This window comes from Chelmon rostratus, chromosome 23 (genome assembly GCF_017976325.1).
Source record: "Chelmon rostratus isolate fCheRos1 chromosome 23, fCheRos1.pri, whole genome shotgun sequence".
In the NCBI taxonomy this organism is placed as follows: domain Eukaryota; kingdom Metazoa; phylum Chordata; class Actinopteri; order Chaetodontiformes; family Chaetodontidae; genus Chelmon; species Chelmon rostratus.
The window spans coordinates 7,284,015-7,302,945 of record NC_055680.1 but is presented as its reverse complement, the minus strand read 5'-3'; the positions used below and the strand labels follow the sequence as shown (position 1 = coordinate 7,302,945).

The 18,931-nt window shown below is 46.0% G+C and overlaps 2 protein-coding genes across 2 annotated transcripts in view; one reads left to right on the top strand and one right to left on the bottom strand.

The window, feature by feature from the left end:
* LOC121626256 (pyruvate carboxylase, mitochondrial-like) overlaps positions 1-18,931 on the top strand; it is a 268,452-nt gene that overhangs the window by 155,826 nt on the left and 93,695 nt on the right. The gene's annotated exons all lie outside the window — the stretch shown is intronic.
* Positions 109-18,424, bottom strand: LOC121626257 (leucine-rich repeat and fibronectin type-III domain-containing protein 4-like). The gene is made up of 6 exons (XM_041964641.1): positions 17,839-18,424; positions 17,576-17,738; positions 15,219-15,389; positions 13,780-13,941; positions 12,281-13,015; positions 109-1,435 (listed from the first exon to the last, which is right to left on the bottom strand). The coding sequence occupies exons 1-6, from the start codon at positions 18,422-18,424 to the stop codon at positions 109-111; spliced, it is 3,144 nt and encodes a 1,047-aa protein (XP_041820575.1).

The following is an 18,931-nucleotide window of genomic DNA, read 5'->3' as shown; positions in this document are numbered from 1 at the left end:
GATTTCTCCCCTGGCCCCGCCTCTTTGTGCTGCTCAAATCAACATCCCATTCAAACTGTCCCCTCACAGAACCCTTTATCCCTCTTTTTTATTCCGCTCCGCTTCCTCCTACACAACACTTTCCTCCAATTCTTCAGCACTCTTCCCTTTTTCCTTCCCCCTGTCTTTTACACTGCTTGCTTTCCCAGTAGCGATCCCAGCGTTAGAGTTGGAGTTGGTGGTGTTGTAAGCGTGGATGTACCCCCGCTGGAACTCGCAGCGTGCCCCAAAGCCTCCGGCGTTTTCCGCCTCGTCGCTGGTCGTCGAGGAAGTTGTGCTCGTCGTCGAGGCACACTGCACCAGCATCCCATGAAGCGACTGGCTCCGCCTCGTCCAGATGACACTCAGCCGCTTGGCGTAGCTGACGGCGCCGTAGCGCTTGGCAACAGTCGCGGCAGCATCAGTCGCTAGGGCAACAGAGGAGCCCATGTCCAGCGAGTGACGCCGTTTGCTAACGGTCCCACAAGCAGGACTTAGAGGGGATACAGGCCTCTGATAAGCCTGCGAGGAGTTCCATTTGTCCCTGCCTCGAGCAGTGATCCTCCAGTCCAACAGCTCTGAGTCTCTCAGCGGTGCAGCCAGAGAGAAACTGGCACGATTGGTCAGTTCTCGCTCCAGGCGGGGTTTTGGGTGGTCCCTGGAGTGTGACTGACGGGGCAGGGTGGATGGAGGGGAAGGGGAGTAGTAGAGGGGAGTTCTGTCACTGTCAAGGCTGTATGGCGGCGCCTTCTCTAGCTTCCTTTGCCTCACCACCAATGCCATCTCACTTCCTGCCCCTGTCGTCGTGGAAACCACTCCCCCAGCCGAAAGAAACTGCTCCAGGTTGACTTTCGGCTTTGGCCTGGGCTTTGGGGGGAGTTTTGGAGGCAGAGAGGAAGCAGAATCAGCCGCCTCCTTCTCCTTTTCCTTCTCCTTGTCCTTCTCCTTCTCCCCTCCTCTCTTGGAAGGCAGACCGTTGGGCAGGACCACCATCATCATGTCCCCGGAACCATTCGATTGGTAGCACCCGCTACTGTTCCCCCCTTTGTCCCCGCTCCCCACACCGCCACTCAGACAGCAGGCCCCGCCTCCTGCCTCAGTGTTGCTGTTGTGGCATATTATGTGGTCGCCATGATTGCAAACACGGTGGCGAACCATGAGCGCCACAGTGAACACGAGCAGGGTGACGACGACAACACCGCCGACCAATATGGTGAGCGTCCCGCCCAGGAAGTGGGCTTGGAGAGAGCGGCATGCTGGGTAAACATCCTTGGTGGAGAACGTGGCGCATCCCAGGACCTTTGTTGCTGCTAGTGATGTGATTGTGTCATCAAAAATGGCCAGCACACACAGGTTATAGTCCACACCGGAAACCAAGTTCTTCAACAGGAAGCGGTCACTGGTCGATGGAAGGATCCTAAAGAGGACAAAAGGAAGAAAAAATGAGAGGTCAGTTAGACAGACAAGCACGCTGCGTGCAGGATGTGCAGCGAAATGTAAAATATCTGCAGTGCATTGAAGCCTCGCCTGAATATTCTGACTATTGTGGAAGTACGAATGAGAATGGGTTGAATATTGGAAAAGAAGCAGAGGAAAGGAGGGGAGAAAGGATGGCTGGAAGAAGTGCAGGAGTGGATACTGCAGTAGGGGGAGCGAGGGGAAAATGAGGCTATTGATGGAGAGCGCGCTCAGGGAACATGAAAAGAGAACTCTGTCTGCTCATTTGGAGTGCAGGGGTGTGTGTGTGTGTGTGTGTGTGTGTGTGTGTGTGTGTGTGTGTGTGTGTGTGTGTGTGTGTGTGTGTGTGTGTGTGTGTGTGTGTGTGCGTGTGCGTGCGTGCTCGTACTTGAATCCCAGTGAGAAGCAAACGTCGAGCCATTTTGTGGGACCTCACATTTAAAAAAAGAGGCCATTTTAGGTTTAACGGTCAGGCAGGGCGAGGATTACAGTAAAGCCGGGACATTTTGTGGCGTTGATTGGAGTTGATAGGAAACGAATGTGTCCATGCGTTTGGCACCACGAGTGGGGGTGTGTTTTGTTGTATTTTGACTGCAAATGTGTGCGTCTGTAATGGGTGAGTGCTTGCGTGGGATAATAAAGAGAGAAGTGCTTTGAATGTGTCCTCATTTTAAGTGTTGGAACAGTCGTCAGAGCTAACAAACAGAGGCGAGGTGAACCGAAGAGACGCAGAGAGGGGGGGGGGGGCAATGAAGAGAGGTGGTGATGAGAATGGAGGGGAATAGGCTTTATGTAAGTTATGCAAGCGCTCGTCTCAGCCCGTGTTAATGTTTGTATTTCTGACATAGTGGAATAAAAATCTGTGTGTTTTTCTGTCAGTGGCTTTGTGCATGTGACACACTAAGTTAAAGTGTGTGTGGGAGACTGTAGCACAGCTCAAGTGTCTGTCGCTGATGGGTATGACTTTGCCCTCTGCTGTCCAACCCTGTTGTGTGGGCAAGTGTTGGGTTGTGTATTTTTGTGCTCCCACCATGAATATTTTGTCAGTGATTTCTTTTTTTTTCCCTTGCCTGCATTCTGTTTCTACAAGCCCCTCTTTTTCTCTCCCTTTTCGCACTACATCAAAGGGCTTATTTGTATCGTCTGTTGCTAACCGTTCCATCTCCCTTCTGACTTGAGCTACATCCTATAAATGCCTTCTAGTGTGACTCAGGCACCGGGGGAGCCACTGCAGGAGGCCACTAACCTTAGTCTGTATTAAAATGTGTTCAGAATGACGAGACCAAGGACGGCAACACTTCAGCCTACTTGTTTTCCTTCTTCTAGTTTTGAATGGAGTGTAACTTAGCTGCTGTTGCTTAAGCTTAAGTTTTTACAAATTAAATCAGCCTGATCACCGGATTTCTCCACTGATGGAGACATTATGTGACAAGCTGTCTTGAATAATGCTAAATTACAAAAGAAGGGGTGTCCTGAAGGTAAGCCTGGGGGCATACCCGTGGATTTGGCCCACTGCTATGTAGAAATATTGATCACCGCCTCGTCAAGGTTTTCAAGTGAACAAAATTGAAATTTTCTGAACAAACGCTCAGAATATCAACTATTCCACAGGTTATTCAGGATTAAAAGTGTATTTTGCAAAGAACAGCGTGTTGCAAACTGAGATAGGCCACCTTAGCGAATCTCCTGGAGTGATATGAATAGCAAGCGCTGGCACAAAAAATACCTCCGAACTCCTAAACTCCAGCAGAAGCACAGTATGATTTGATCAGCAATCACAAAGCACTGTTTGACTTTTCAAATCTGAATCTAACCTGAACAGACACATGGGGCGCCGTCATTAAAATCAGCTTCATCCACTGGTCATTAGGTCGCTATGGATTGCTTTCCAACACTGTCACAAATCCACCAATTAACTCATTCTTAGCACCGGTGTGACTCTGGGACCAGGTGTGTGTTACTAGGCGAAAGACTCATTATTTGGCTCATCAGTGCAGCACTTCTGGTAAATACATCTCTTCATGGATTATCCACACGTTAAGCATATTTTCATGACCATTCAGCTTGCCCAGGATGTCATTTTTTATAGCAATCACTGACATGTTGGTCACAGCAGATTCCAAACGTTAATCATTCAAACAGTCAAAGACGAGGGTTTACTGAAGCTCCAGGAAATGCTGGCATCCATTCTCACCCTCTAAATAGTCGAATGAGTTTGAACGCCTCCTTCGACTGATGTCAAAGAACTTTAATTGTTCAAGGTGTCCTGCAGCTCTGTGAAGTGATGAACACTGCGAGGCCTGCAGCCTCAGAGCAACTAAAATGACTTTAATTGTGAAAGAAAGCAGCAAATGTAAGGTTTTGAGTGAGTGTGTTTTAATATTCTGACAGTAAAGAGTAAGGCAATGTAAAACGTGGACCGGGCAATGAGCCACACCAGGAGATGTGAATCGCCCCTGTAAAGTCCACTAGTAAAGACAAGGGGGCGTGTTCGATCACATTTCCTGCATGAAATATGCAAGAAGCATAACGCCACTGATGCCTCTGTTTCTGAATCAAAAGCCTTGGTCATATTATAGGCTTATAAAACTCCCTGAGAAATATTACAGTGGGGTCGGCTCATCCAGGGCCTGTCTGCGTATAATTGATGGCAGAGTCGGAGAGATTTGACCATCACTGTGGGGAGTCGTATACTCTGCTCAGGGACCGGCTCTCTGTAACAAAGGTTATATTTAAATGGGTTTTCTCTTACTTTGATTCACTGCCATGTTGACATGAACTGGTTTCTTATGTCCTTTCCCCCTCTGCTTCCCATGTCGCTCGGCGCCTCAGTTTGATTAATATCGCCCGTATACTGTCGCATGCTTTGTTGGATTCAGTGCTGAGTAAGAGCCTGTATCAGCTTATAAGTCTTATACAAGCAATGTTTGCGCTGATTCCTTTTCTACTTCCTGATGTATGGTTGCATTGTGAATTATACTGCACCAAATAAATGTGTGTATATATGCGGATTAACATAAAACAACCGAATGCTTTCTGTATTTGCCTATGTACGATAAACTGGGACACAGCATCAAGCGATTCAGTGCCATTGTGTGACCGTGACTCACCACATACTGTGCACACACCTTGAGTGAATCCTTGAATCATTTTTCTAATCCTACCATTCAACACCCTTTCCTTTATTCGCTCTATCCTCCATCCTTCCCTCTAGTCTTCTTTTCAGCTCTTTTTGCATCTCGCCTCCCTCGGTCTATCCTGCTTATTCTTTTTCCATCTGTCCTTTATGAACAGATTTCTTTCTTTTTCGGTGATCAGTCCTTCACTCTTATCTCTCCGTATCCTTTGCCCTTTTCATCGCTTTGAAATCATCCATCCTTTCTTTCCCTGTGCTGAAATCTGCAGCAGCGCACACCTTTCTTTTTTTTTTTTTGTTCCCTGCCCAACCTTTTCTACCATTTGACTTACGTTTTTAGTTATGTTCGTTCCCTCAGCACATCTCCTGCTTTGTCTCTCTCCGTCTCTTTGGCCACCTCTGTATTTCCCCAGCCAATCGGATGTGCTCGCTGCAAATCCTTCTGCAATTCTCACCGGGCTCTACCTGACCTCCTAGCCTCTCTCCTTTTCACAGTCACTGTGCTATGTCTCTATTAGCCACAGCTATAACCGTGTGCCATTATTTAGCATCCAAGGTCACTCCTCCTCTCCTCTTCCCTCTCCTCTCCAGCTGCCTCTGCTCCTCCTCTCTCCCCTTGTCCGTGCCACCTCTCCATTTGCCCTCATCTTATATTTCTCCCTATCTCCTGCACCCCACCACCTCCCCCTCCCTTATGAGATCATGAATCACTTCTCTACTTGTTTTTGCCATGCAGGCAGTGAAAGAAATAGGAAAGTAAACTCGCTGAAATATACATGGATGACCCGGACGCGTTCACAAATGCATGCATCTTTGATACGCTGAAACGCCATGCAATATGCATTATTAACCATATTTACACGCCTGTTGTCATATGCACTTGCAAACGTGCAGCTCTGTGGTGCCCGAACACACCATGGACACATGAAATGATATTCACCTGAATCCTCAGTGCTCCTGAGACAATGTATGTTAATGAATATAAAGTGCAGCACACATAACTGGGCTGATTGGACTGGTTATGACGAAGAGGCAGGAGCGTTGCTCTCGTTACTATCCCTGTATCTGCAGACACACTGGCATTGTGCTCTGTTACCCAACATGCCGTGTGTGTGTGTGTGTGTGTCTGTGTGTCTGTGTCTGTGTGTGTGTGCTTCTAATTATGGTTAAACCCTGCAAAGGCGCGCACATACACACAGATGCAGGGAGAAAGTGAAAGAGACAAGGGAGTGCTTTGTTCAAGCTGGTGACACAGAAACGAGTAATTATCAGTACCCGAGAGAGGGGGGGGGGGGTAAAAGAGTGATAGAATCCTGTCTTCCCCTTCTCTCATTGCCTCATTTCTTCCTTTTTTTTCTTTCTATCTGCATTGCCAAGTCTGGTGGTCTGACACCAGACAAGATTGGACACAGAGAGCAGGAGAGACAGAGAGAAAAAGCAAGACGAGGAGGAACAACAAAGCAATTATCTCCTCTTCTGGCTGACATCTATACTGCCCTCGTTTCCTTTTTTTCCCCCCCATGTCATGTTTTTTGTTCTTACCCTTTCCTCCATTTTTGGTCTTGATTCGTTGGGCTGTTTACTGTCTTGTTGGCTGTCTCCCTCAATTTTGTCTGATCTCTTCCTCTGTTTTCCTTGATCTGTCTCTCTGTCACTCTTTTTTTTCTTTTTTACCCCTCCCCTCTGGATTTTGTTTCATCCCTCCTTCTGTCTTTTCGCTTTCCTTAATCTATCCTTCTCACTCGGCTCTCCCTCATTTGGCCTGATTTTCCTGCGCTGCCTGATTCACTTGTTTTCTCTCTCATTTCCGCTCCTTTTTATGTGACCTCCTTCTTCTCCCCAATCCCCCTGTATTTGTCTTTCGCCATTATTTCTCCATCATTTCTCTTCATCTTATTTGAACCACATGATGAAGGCTAGTGTGAAGCTCACTGCCCGTCCCTCTCAACCTCCCTCACTCACTCTCCTCCTTCGTCTGACCCACACTATTACATACGTTGACAAATGGTTTGAGTGCTGACCCTTCCTCCCTTCCTCTGCCTCCGATGCGAGTTGACACATGTATGGACACAGCGGTTTAACACTTAATTACATCTGCCTCTGGGGTGCAAGTCTCAATCCCACTTTTGCCCCTGTCTCTCTTCCTTCCCTCCATCCTTCTGGTCATCTAAGTTCTTTCTCCCGTCCTCCCTCCTTCTCCATCTTCGTCTCTCCTCTCCTTACATCCTTATCTATGCCTGTGTCAGCAGATGCACTTATCGTGTTTCTTGTATGATTTCTTGTCGTGGCTCACGGGGGACTAAAATAGGATGCTAATACTAGTTTCCCCAGCATTTTCCTAATGTGCAATAAGAAGAGCTGTATGCAATATGACAGAAACTGAAAGCATGTGGATGTCTGATTTCTCCAGGGGAACGAAATAGGTTTTATAGTACTCCACATAGTTTGGTCCTGCCAAGCAAATAGCCTCTGTAAATATATTTATATACCAGCTCAGTGCTCCTTGTCAAACATGAGTCTGTATAATTAGCGGCAGCGTTTCCGTGTATCGTCATATTTCTAATTTTCAGGTTCTATTATAGTTTTTTCCTTTCTCTCTGCTTCTGTGGCTCATTACCCATGTGTTCATCTGTCTGTGTCTCAGCGTGCACCTTTCCCGTGGCTGTCAAACTCTCGCCCTGTCCTTTTTAACTGTACGTCCCTTTTCCGAGACTCTCCTTTCATTATTCTCATTATTTCTTAAGCGCTGCATGATTTTCCCTCCAACTTCCTCCCCCCGACTGTCCCTGTGATCATTTCTGTTCCCATTAAACTCTGTGTCAGACTTGGCAGGAAGGTTGAGCCTGTTGTGACTGGGGTGAAATTCTGACGATTGTCAAAGCCCTCACGCTCCTGCCTGCACACTTAGAAGATTTCCGAATCTAATAAGAAACTTTTGCCTCAGACATTTGCAAGTGTCACACAAATGCCCCCACTGGCATACCTTATGTGCCAGTGAAGTGCTGAAAACTTCAATCACAACAGATTTTTTTTAAAAGGTCCATATTCACTTAAAAACCCATCAGCAGCACAGTACAAAGCAACAGGCAGCTTCTTCTACTTCATGCACAGAGGTGATAACTCAACTCAAAGGCTGTATTTCATGGTGTTGTCTACCCTTTTGTATCCACATAAGGTGGACAAAATAACAAGAACACCTTACAATACAATTCAGCACCATAACTACCACAGAATTAACATGTGTCTGACACAACCTCAACACATACTGCACATCACGTGCTTCACAGGGCTTTTGGACTGAGGTGTATGTTCTGTAGTGGTTGACAGCTGAACTCTTAAGCTTTCCTTCAAAGGAGAAATTCTGTACGAAACCAGAAATCTTGCCGGAGAGAATTTTTAACAGATGGTACAACAGAGGTCGCTTTCCAAATGCTGCCTCATTAGCATGGAGGGACATTCGTTCTCCTGTTCTTTGTCCTTCAGGTAGCCTGTGCTCATGTGTGGGCGAGGAAGACATACTTATTTGGTTATTGCTGATATTCACCCAGCAACCTTTGTTACTTTGGTTATTCTATTGCCAAGCTTGTCACTCTGGAGGATCGAGGGCATTTTCCCCCGATCAGATCAAAGTGTGGTACTGTAACATTGTGGCAGAGCTCCAGGAGGGAGGCTCGGCGTTGACGGTGTCAGGGGAGCCGAGGGTGACGGGGTGAGTGGCGCCCAGCGGATGACAAGTGGATGACATCCCACCTGGCACTGTCACAGAAGCCATCAGAACGAGACACGCCATGCTAAAACAGAGGCTGGTGTTGTCTAGTGTACGACTGACCTTTAAAGATGATTAAATCCGGCAGCCACACAGTGTCTACACTCTTCTCTAATCTATATATATAAGGCATATACCTCTGTCTTGCTATGTAGTTCAAGCTGGAGACCAGATACTTGTTTTTTTCCCCCTCTTTCCTTGCTTTCCTTTCTTAAATCCTGTGTTTTCCTCTCTGTCTCTCTCCCTCAATTCAGCGGGGTTGGTGTATGTTTTTTTTTTTTTTTTTTTATTCCACCTGCCAAAGCACACACACAGCGGTAACAACAACAACAAAATGTGAACGGAAATCCCTGATAGGAAGCATGAAATCTCACTCGTCCATTCTCTCCTTTTGAATTCGTAAGCCAGCCTCCCTTTGGCTGACTCGGCTCTTCACAGTCTTGCTAGCTGGTGTGATATTGCGGTTGGCACTGGCACATTGATAGCATGATAGGGATCTATACTGGCTGCATTGTGGTATGCTTCCTTTCAAATGCTGCACCCTTCCATTTCCTCTTTATCTGTCCTCCGAGACAGATTTCCCTGCTTCCTCCCTCAAAGCCGTCAGACTTCTTGTCTCCTCTTTCAACCTTCTTCTCTTTTCCAATTCGTTTTCCGAGTTTATATCTCAATTTTGAGTTTAAAGGCCTATTCACACGGGACTACTGTTACCTGGAGACCTTTGTTGTTTTGTAATAATTGATAAACATCTGTGATCTTAATCTTGTGTGCCATGACCGTAATTTGGAAAGTAAAAAATCTGCCACAGATTACGACCATATTTCACCAGACAGAGGTCTTGTGATAATATGGTCGTGCAAATTGCCAATAGGCATCAGTTACCGTCTTGCAGTGACGCCGCGCCTTTTTTCTGCCTCTTTCCTGGTCGAACATTCTGAAAGTTTTCCCCGCATTCTGGTTAAAATCCAGGAGGCTCATCAGTAAATGTCAGTAAATTCGAATAAAACACAGACTTTGCTTATCCCACACACCATCTCTATATCTCCTTTGAGACCGTTATCCCCTCCCTCTGTTTTGTTGGCAGTGTGATTTGTTTAGAGTTTAGTCAAACTTCAGATCGCTGAATATCCAGCATCTCTCCTGTGGCGCCCGTTGCCTCGGCTCAGGCTTCCTCACTTATCTCTCCTCTTTTTTGCTTCTGTGTGAGTCTCTTTCTGTCTTTCAGCGTTTTCTTGTCTCAAGCAGCACAGCTGAGCCTTCACCTCTGCTGGCGCCGCCGTTCCATTATGTCTTTAAAGTTTGTTCCCTCAAGAGAAGGACATTTTACCTGTGTCGCCCTTTGGTTCGCAGGAGCTAAATTCAGCCAGTGCATCTGGGATTTGAGGTAACGTTATTAAAAGCTGCACAATTTAATGCAATCCAATACAACAAGCCTGTAAGAAATACTACCCTTATCGAGCTAAATGGTCATTTTTTGTTGCAGATCAGTCCCTGTTTGTCTTTTTGAATGTGCATGCTTTGCTTTCTAGAGATAAAACACCTTTACTCGGTATCATTAAGCAGCAAGCCGGCTCCCCTTTTATTCGAGTATTTTCCATAGAGGAATTAAGGCAGCTGATCAGCGAGGGAGCTAAGATCTCATTCAGTTCCCTCAATTCAATCATGTAATTAGTTCTCCATGTGTAATTGCCACAAATGTGTCATGGGACTGTGCAGAATCTGCACTCGTCTGTTTTTCCGTGGCGTTTCAATGGGACACCTCTTCGTGTCTGTCCTTTCATCCGCCCAACCCTCTCTCAAGCAGTGGAGGGCTTTGCTTTGCTGCAGGCCTCTCACCACACCGTCGTCTCCATTTCTTCTTCCTCCTCCCTTGCGACATTGTTCCTTTTTGTTTGTTTGTTTTCTTTGTAAAGGAGTCCTTCCCATCTCTGTCTTTCATTCCAAATTTCCGTGGGCTTCTTTCTCCCCTCACTCTTTCTAAAACTTCTACGCTCTTTCTTCCCTTACCCAGGTGGTTTTCTGTTGTGTACACACATTTTCTTCATTTTTCTGTTTCACTGGTGGATTTAAATGCCTCCCCTCCCTCTCTCCACCCCTGCTTCCTTGCTTTTTCCTTGAGGACCATTTGGGCCCACCTCTCTCTTCTCTCCCCCTTTATTGTCTGTCATTCTCTCTCCTTTCACCCATCCTTCTTTCATCTCAATTTCTCCCAAGGTGATTTGGGTAGAGCCCATCAACTATCTTCCCCTGCTCCCTCAGTCCCTTTTGAAATCTCTGAGGCGCCATTCCTATCTTAAAATTCACCTGTTCCTCCCTTCTGGCTCTATCCATCACTCAAACTATTAGCTTCTCCTCCCCCTCTGTCTTTTTTCCATTCACCCTTGGCTGCCATCTTCCTCACCTTCCCTCAATACCGTCTGATTATACCTGCACAGTTTTTCATATTTCCAATCATCTTCCCACCTGTCCCCTTCCTGTCATATGGTTAGCTCCCATCACACCTTCCCAATACCACTTCCAGCGCAATACCACCTTATATAAGGCATTCAATCCCTGCATTAGTGCAGAGTGAAATCAAAAACAAACAAAAATAATGCCTCGGTTGCAGTCCCTCTCCAACCTCGCTTCACCTTCCACCTCCTTCCATCTTGCTGTCACTGTCTCAGCCCGTTTTGCTGGAGCAAACAACCGCACACATAAATGTTTCAACAGTCTCTGATTATAGATACTGTGGCAGTAAACTTGAATGCACACGGGCATAATCCATGCGCAGTGCAATAACATTGCACACTGCCATCTTTTGAAAAAGACTCCTATCGTGCATCCACTCAAGTCAAAATTATATTTTCTCTTGGTGTTAGAGACGTCGGTTTTTGAGGCTCTAATTGTGTTAGCACGCAAAGTGTAAAAACCTGTGATACTCAATTTTTCATGTAAAACTTGTAAAACTTTGACTCTTTGCTTCGATTTATTCCTCCTTGTAATCTTCCTGGCTCTCTTTGGCTGTTTTGGGTGTCTACAGTAGTACCTCTCTTTCTCTTTGCTAGGCCCACAGGTACTGGCTACAAACTGGCTCGCAGCAATGCAAAGGCTCACCTCATGTTTTTTTTTTTAACTTCAAAAAGTTGCAAAAACTTGTACGGCAGGGTGTGGTTTCTTAAATAATTTGTGATAACAAGAACAGCCCTTAACCTCAAATCCATTCTTTATAAATGTTTGATTACTTTTCTTCCACCGAGTAAACATGGACAGTGAAGTGTGAGGACTCCCATCTTAAATGCTGAACGGCACGGCTTCCTGGTTTAAATGTGACTTCAAATTAAAAATGACATGTCCCAGCAAGACCTCGTGTTGCTTTGTCAGACGTGCACATGTTGCTGCAGACATGCGTTCACAGTCAGACGCTGTTTACCTGCCTCTTGACGTTTTCATGTTCCAAGGCACTCTGTCACACATTTCTGAAAGCCCCTCTCCCTGAAAATCCCCCTTTTTTCCCCTCAACATTCATCCTCTTGTCCTCCCATTCTGCTCTCATCCATATGCACTGACTATCCACCTGTTGGGTTTTAGTGTCATACAGTGATGGAGATGAATTATTTACTACCTTCGCCCCTCTATCCCTTCATCTGTCTTCCCATTCATCCTTCCCTTGAGCTATCCAACCGTCCATGTACAAGGTGAACAGTTGCACTACTGAAGTGTCATGCTGTAATGGATAAATATTTAAGCAGTTTTGCATGATATCCAGCGTTTGAGGGAGGAAAATGCTGACAGTCAAAAAATGATTTGTGGTTGCAAGTAGAGGAGAAGAAGCTCTTAGCAAGCGAAGCTACTCGGAAAGTCACATTTCACATTGGCTCGTATTGTTTGTGTGGTGAGTGTTACATAGACGTTCAACTGACCTGTAGATGAGGGTCTCATCGGCGGTGCAGTTGTACTGTATCTGATACATCCAGACAACGTAAGCCGTAGACAAACGCCCCAAATCCCATCGGACCTGAGCTGAAGTCGACGTAACCCCGTGTACTCCAACCATCCTTCCTTCCTCGTCGTCCCCCTCGTCGTCCTCCATGCTCCCTCCATCGGCCCTCTCCCCTTCGGAGACCCTGCTGCTGTCGCCCTCATCGTCCACGCCTGCGCCTCTTCTCCCATCCTCCGCCTCTCCTCCACGTCCCGCGCCGTTGTTAATCCCCCCGTTTTTCCCCGTGCTGATATCCGAAGAGCCCGGATCGGTCCGTAAAATCCCATTGGTCACGTTCCTGATGTTTTTGGTGTTTACGTTGTTATTTCCTGTGTTTCCACCTGCTCCTCCCCGGTGAGGCAGGGGGATTATTTTCAGGTCCACAGTGGCAGTTGCCTCTCCCGCTGCGTTTATCGCGATACATGTGTATGCCCCGTCATCCCGGGCAACTGTTACTAAGATATCCAAGGTCCCGTTGCTGAAGGAGCTGGTCCTGGATGAATTCGCAATGATGCGGTCATCTGGAGAAACCCAGTGGATTACTGGCTCAGGGTCGCCGATGGCACGGCATTTTAGCGTGGCTCGCTGGCCCTCCAGCACCCACAGCTTGTGAGTGTGACGGGTGATCAGAGGTGGTTCACAAGTAAACTCCTCCTCAGGAATCGACCAGAAATATCTGAGAGAAAAATGGAGAGAAGGATGAAGATAAAGAGAGAGAGAGTGAGGGAGAGCAGAATCACCTTTTTGGCAAAGTAGAGGATTTTGTTTTGTTTTATCCCCCCGAGGTGGGTTTAGCAGATCAATGTAGTCCATTAACCTAAAGATCTATGTGCTCTTGTCTATCAATTTAATAGTAAAGTTCAGTAACGCACAACCGTCTGAACAATTTCCCATGCTGCTCTGCAGAAAACAAGACTAAGTGAAGAGTAATTAATGATGACAGTGCTGACAGATAACGACAACAGATGCTCATTTTCCTCACCCCTTTGTTTCACACCATTCTTTTGGCTTCAGGGTTACACTGGCAAATTCTAGCATAGAGCTGCCGGGAGGGGAAGGTGTGAGGTATCAGAATAATGACTAGAGCAATATCACATTGTTTCAAAACTCAGTCCTTAAGGCCTCCCTGCCCTGCGGGTTTTTGCTCCAGTTCTATTCTTGCATACTCGATGATCCAATTAAGGTGTCACAGAATGTGAGGCCTGGAATTGGATGTGTGCTAAAACAGGGCCAGAGCAAAAACTTGTAGGACAGATTGGCCTTGAGACGGGGTTGGGAAACACTGATGTGTGATACTCAGTTCGGCCCAACCTGTAATGATGCTTGTGCTTCCCTTGACATTGAAGAAGGCTTCGCTGATTAAAAGGATTAGGATAAACAGTCGGTTCTAAGACTGAGTACATGACAGAAATAATCCATTGTTCAACTGATGATGTTTACCTTCCAGCCAGGTGAGCAGGTGTGGCGCACGTCTCCATGTCGTCTCCACGGATAAGCCGCCGTAACCATAGCAGTTCGCAATTGCAGTGCAGCGGGTTCCCGCCAAAATTCAAGCTTATGACAGCATTGTAGGGGGTGGGGCTTATTGCACCTGTCTGTGACCTGAAGATGACAGCAGAAAAGGTCTTAACTTCATTCTCACAAGTCTGTAAGCCACAGTGGAGTTCAAGGTTATTTAAATCGTACATTCTTGATTATTTAACTTGTGATTTGATGGAAATCAATCCACTTTAAACTAACCCTATAAAGGATATATTACAATTACCCATTCCACCTCACAATTCTAAATGTGAACATGTTCATCAACAGGTTTGAGCTCTGAAGTCTAAAAAGCAGAACAATCATCGACATTTTTGTCATCCTAGACTCTGTAATTCTTTTTCCTTACTCTCTTTGTCACTCAAATTTAGTTTTTCATTGCTATGTAATTGTTAAAGATTCAAAGGAGGAGTTTAAAGGAACAAATATCATTTTGCTGTAAGGTGAGGTTCTGCATGAGCAAGTTAACTCAAGCTTGCCGCTCAAAATGTGAGAAGCCATTAAAATATTCTACAACAGGCAAACCAACCCAGGAGCAATACTTAGCAGTAGCGCTGTTCTAAGCATCTTGCCGCTGTCCTGTGCAAATTAAAATTGGAATAATTTGTAAATATCAAGGAAGAAAACGTGACTCCGTTATCCTCCCTTCCTAAAGAGGTTTCCTGAAGACCATGAAGACTGCATGAATGAAATTCATGACTGTCATACCATAACACATTTTCTTTTTGTTCACTGAGCAGTTTGTAAGTCAGAGACCGTACACCCCCCAGCAGTTTGGTTTTAATCCCAGTTGTACTGAATACAAGTTCACAGATGCTGTGTCGCAGGTGGATTCTGTGAAATAGTTAGTTTGCTGCAGCTTAGTTGGCACCTCAACACTAAGTGTGATTTTCTTAACCTCCCTCACGACGTGCCATCACATTTCCCAAAGTAGAAAATGTATATGACGAAGTGGGTGTTAGAGACCTGTAAGGCCCTTATTTATTCAGTGCAGCCTCTAGCTCCTTTGGCTTCCTCTGCCATGCATAGTGTGAAACAAGCCACTGCTTCCTCTCTGTTTGATAGGAGAACAAAAAAGGGAAATCAAATGATAACATATGGTTTGGTTTCCTCATATCTTCCAGTCTGTGTATTATTAAGAGTGGATAGATTTAAAGTATTGTGTACATTCTGTACCAGTGGATAAATGGATAGTGTATGTAGTGATACCAACATTGTCTTCCTGTGTTTCAGTGCCAGAGTGCTCCTGTTAAAAAACACTTTGACAGTGTTGTCTGCCACAGAAAATTTCCACTAAGCCACTTCTTCGAGAAACATGAAAGGCGAAGCTTAAGCGCTACCTTGCAAAGAGGGGATCAGGAGGCAGGGTTCGGAGCCTGTTGGAGGTCATATCCAGCCTGGCAAGCTTATACAGCTCTCCAAAGACTCCTTCCGCTATGTGGTCAATGAGGTTATGGTCCAGGTTGAGAGTGTGCAGACTGGCCATGTTCTGAATGGACTCCCATGGTACCCTGTAGTAATAAAATGGAAGAACATTTAGAGATTAACTTAAAATTCATTGAATTAATAGACTTTGTGCCAAGATTCATCTTTTATCCCTAAGAGTGGAAAATGAGAGAATATCTCTTGAAACTAGTGTGAGCTGTGATGACATATTCGCCACTCTGATGGCGAGTTTCCCTTGTGGGTACACTGACATCGTATCGGGAGGAGGTAGAGCGGTCGTCCTCTAATCTCAAGGTTTGGTGTCGCGGTCCCTGGCTCCTGCAGGCTGCATGTCACAGTGTCCTTGGGCAAGAAACTGAACCCCACCCATAGCTGTGCCGTTGGTGAATGAATGTATGTGTGAATGGGTCGAGAAGGCTAGAATAGCCCTGTTTACATGCAGTCCATTTATCATGCATCAGAAATTAACCCGACCAAAGGATGAGTCTGCTGCTACTTGATCAAAGTTTGCCGCCTATGTTCCGAACAGTTTCCTATATTACTCTGCAGAAATCAGGACTAATTAATGATAATAGCAATGACAGACAACAACAGATGCTCATTTTCCTCCTCAATCCGTCTCTTTTTGTGGGTTTCACCAGTCCCATCTGTGACCCGTTGCTGTTGTCATTTAGTATTCCCTTTGTGCAAACATGCACTTTAGAGCTGTTTATAGACTGATTATTGAGTCAAAACTGACGACTGAGAACCAGCAAGTGGTAATGAATTTATTTTTGGAGTCATACCTACACTCGTGACTTCATCTTGCCTTTTTGATGAATTCAGTACATGTTGTTCCTTTTTCTTAAGCACAATGTATGTTTTGAGTATACATTTGCTCACTCTGTGCTGAGCCCGCTGCTACCACCCAATATCACACATTAGTGAGTTGAATTCAATGCTCATTAGTTAGGGAAAATATATTGCTTTGTGATTAAATTAATGGAGTTAGTTATTTTAATAGCTTAGCGAGGAGAGGAGAGGAGAGGAGAGGAGAAGTTGCTAAATTATTGACAGCTATGACAAACAGCAGATGGTCATCTTGGTCTGTACAGTAAAATGTGTCCAGTCGATAGGCATGTGTGGGAAAAGAAGCACCATGCATGCTGGTTTATTAAATTCAAATCAAGTTACCACAACATTAAATCGTGTTTGTGCTTTAGATTAGGATATTGTAGGACAAGGATGCCTGTGGTCACAAACCATATGAGATCAGTTCAGGTTCCAGAGTTGCTCTGTAAAACTCCCCGAGCAATGTTTGAACAAATCTAAGCTGCAGGAGATGCCAGGTGTCCCTCAGTTTCCTTTCCAATTAAATTACACAGGTTGGCCTCCCCGCCAGGATAATGTCCTCCCTCTTCCTAGAAAAAAGTTCTCATATGACATGATCCGTCTCCGGTTTTGAGCATTTATAACCTTGATAAGAGCGAATCTGTGATGCAGGCTCACTTTGAATCTGAGTCTGAAGCGACTCCTGTCAGTAACCTGCGAAAAGGGCAAACAGCAGTTGCTAATAGATGCATCATTAAAACTCTTTACACTTTTCTTATGGCTTGGTGGAGGTTGGAGAAAGGCCAGAGAGCTCCTGTAGAGGAGACAGATGAAACCCCTTAATCAGAACTGACAGCCAAAAGCTGCTGAATTCATCAACGCAATGGGACACTATAAAGAGCAGAATAAAGGATTGATAGAGAACATCATCGTTGTTCTGACTTTTTAGTCCAGAGGAAAAGATAGTGATGCTGGAAAAATCTCCACTGTCCTGGACATAGATGAGTGAAATACTACACGGTGCCCCAAAGGCTGAGCCATATAGAATAGATATAGCAATGCACACTCAGAGACGGTGCCGTGAGCTCAGGCGTAGACTCATCATATCTTAACAAAATCGAAGTCACAGAAAATAAGGACCTCATCAAAATTGATTCACTTTCAATTTCCTGAGCCTTTTAGTCCTCTTCCCAGCCTCAGCAGTTTGAGCCGGTTTCTCCTCGTTGTGTTTGCTGACTCTTGCGTGATCGTGCAAGGCCTTTCCACCGTGCCTTGAAATTTCGGGAGCTGAGCTGTGCGTCTGCGGCGTACACTTGAGACCGAGACCTGAGCACAGGAAACTCTAGAGTAGCACAGTGTGTTTCTGCTTAACAAAGCAGAACAGAGTAGATTGTATGAATGCATGATGCGTGGGTGATCACAACAGAGACAAAAAGCTTACCTCCTGAGGTTGTTGTAGGACATGTCGAGGTCTTCCAGTGTGAGCAAGAAGTCGTCAAAGGCCTGGACAGAGACTTTGACCAGCTGGTTGTTGTTGACGATCAGGTGTTGCAGATTGACCAAACCTGCGAGGTCCCTGGGTCCAAGTGTTGTCAAGCGGTTACCTAGACACAACCAAATATGTGTATGTATATATAATATCATAGTAATTTTAAGTCAGTAGGATTGTAGTTGTCTTAAAATAGCATGACTGTGTTGGCTCACCGTCCAGATGCAGCGAGCGCAAACTCTCCAAGTCAGCGAAGGCCATCGGTCGGATCAGGTGGATGGTATTCCTCGACAGAGTCAAATCGACCAGTCCGGTCATGTTGACAAAGTCATTCCCGCCCACTTCCGTGATGAAGTTGTCAGCCAGTCGCAGCTCAACGGTGCGCCGGTCAACGTGCGGGGGGACAAACAGGAGGCCCTTGTCTGCACAGAGCGTGCTCAGCGACTCCGAAAGGTTTCGACACACGCAGTGGAAGGGACAGGCTGAGACCACGCCCCACGTCTCCCCTGCTCCAATCAGAGAAGGCAGCAGGCAGCATGTGACCAGAGTCAGCCAGTGAAACGCTGGGAAAGCGACAGAGTCGGGAAGGGTCCTTTTGGTAGCCCTGGGGCAGGCGCAGTGGATGAGGTGGGATGAGGAGGGCAAAGGTGGGACGAGGAGAGGACGGAGGAGCGAAAGAGAGAGAATGGATGGATGGAAGAGGGAGGGGAAGGTGGAGCGTTCCGCCCTTTGCTCGGGGTGGAGGTGTGTGTGGGGCAGGTGTTTTTGTCTGCGGGGATTGAGGGGTGGGGGGACAGGCATGGTAGAACGCCTGTCGATCCACAGACCTGGAGGGAGACAAAGAGGGAGAACGGGGAGAAAAAAGAGCAAAATGGGTTTTAGACTCTTTCCGTGGTCAGACGTTGTTTTGTAAGCGATGTTTGAAGCATGTTTTTCTGTCTGGTTTCCTGTCTTCCACCTACTCTGACTAGACAGAGCTGGGACGAGAGCCGGCTCTGCACACGTACATACTTGTGTGGGCCAAGGCCTCCTCTTAAATGAGTACCACTCTGCACTAATGCCCACTTGGTGCTTCATAGCATGAAAAATCCATATTGAGAAATTGTTAACGCTCCTGCTACAAACACCTTCTTGCTGTATCTCCTATATATACACTTGCAAACACACACAATCCCGTGTACCCACCACTTGAGCTTATTGCCTAGCAACAACATCCCAAAAGACTGAATACAGCCGGTCCCCATAGTAACAGTTACCTAGAAACCTGTAAGAGCGGATTAAGCAAGTGTTATATCATCGGACCCTTTC

Bases quoted from the DNA above. Each gene is read 5' to 3' on its own strand.
- LOC121626257 (XM_041964641.1), bottom strand. From the start codon at position 18,424: ATGCCTGTCCCCCCACCCCTCAATCCCCGCAGACAAAAACACCTGCCC. The intron at 15,390-17,575 runs GTAAGCTTTTTG...TTATTACTACAG, and splicing joins TCCTACAACAACCTCAGGAG to GGTACCATGGGAGTCCATTC. The intron at 13,942-15,218 runs GTAGCGCTTAAG...TGTCATCTTCAG, and splicing joins CCTGATCCCCTCTTTGCAAG to GTCACAGACAGGTGCAATAA.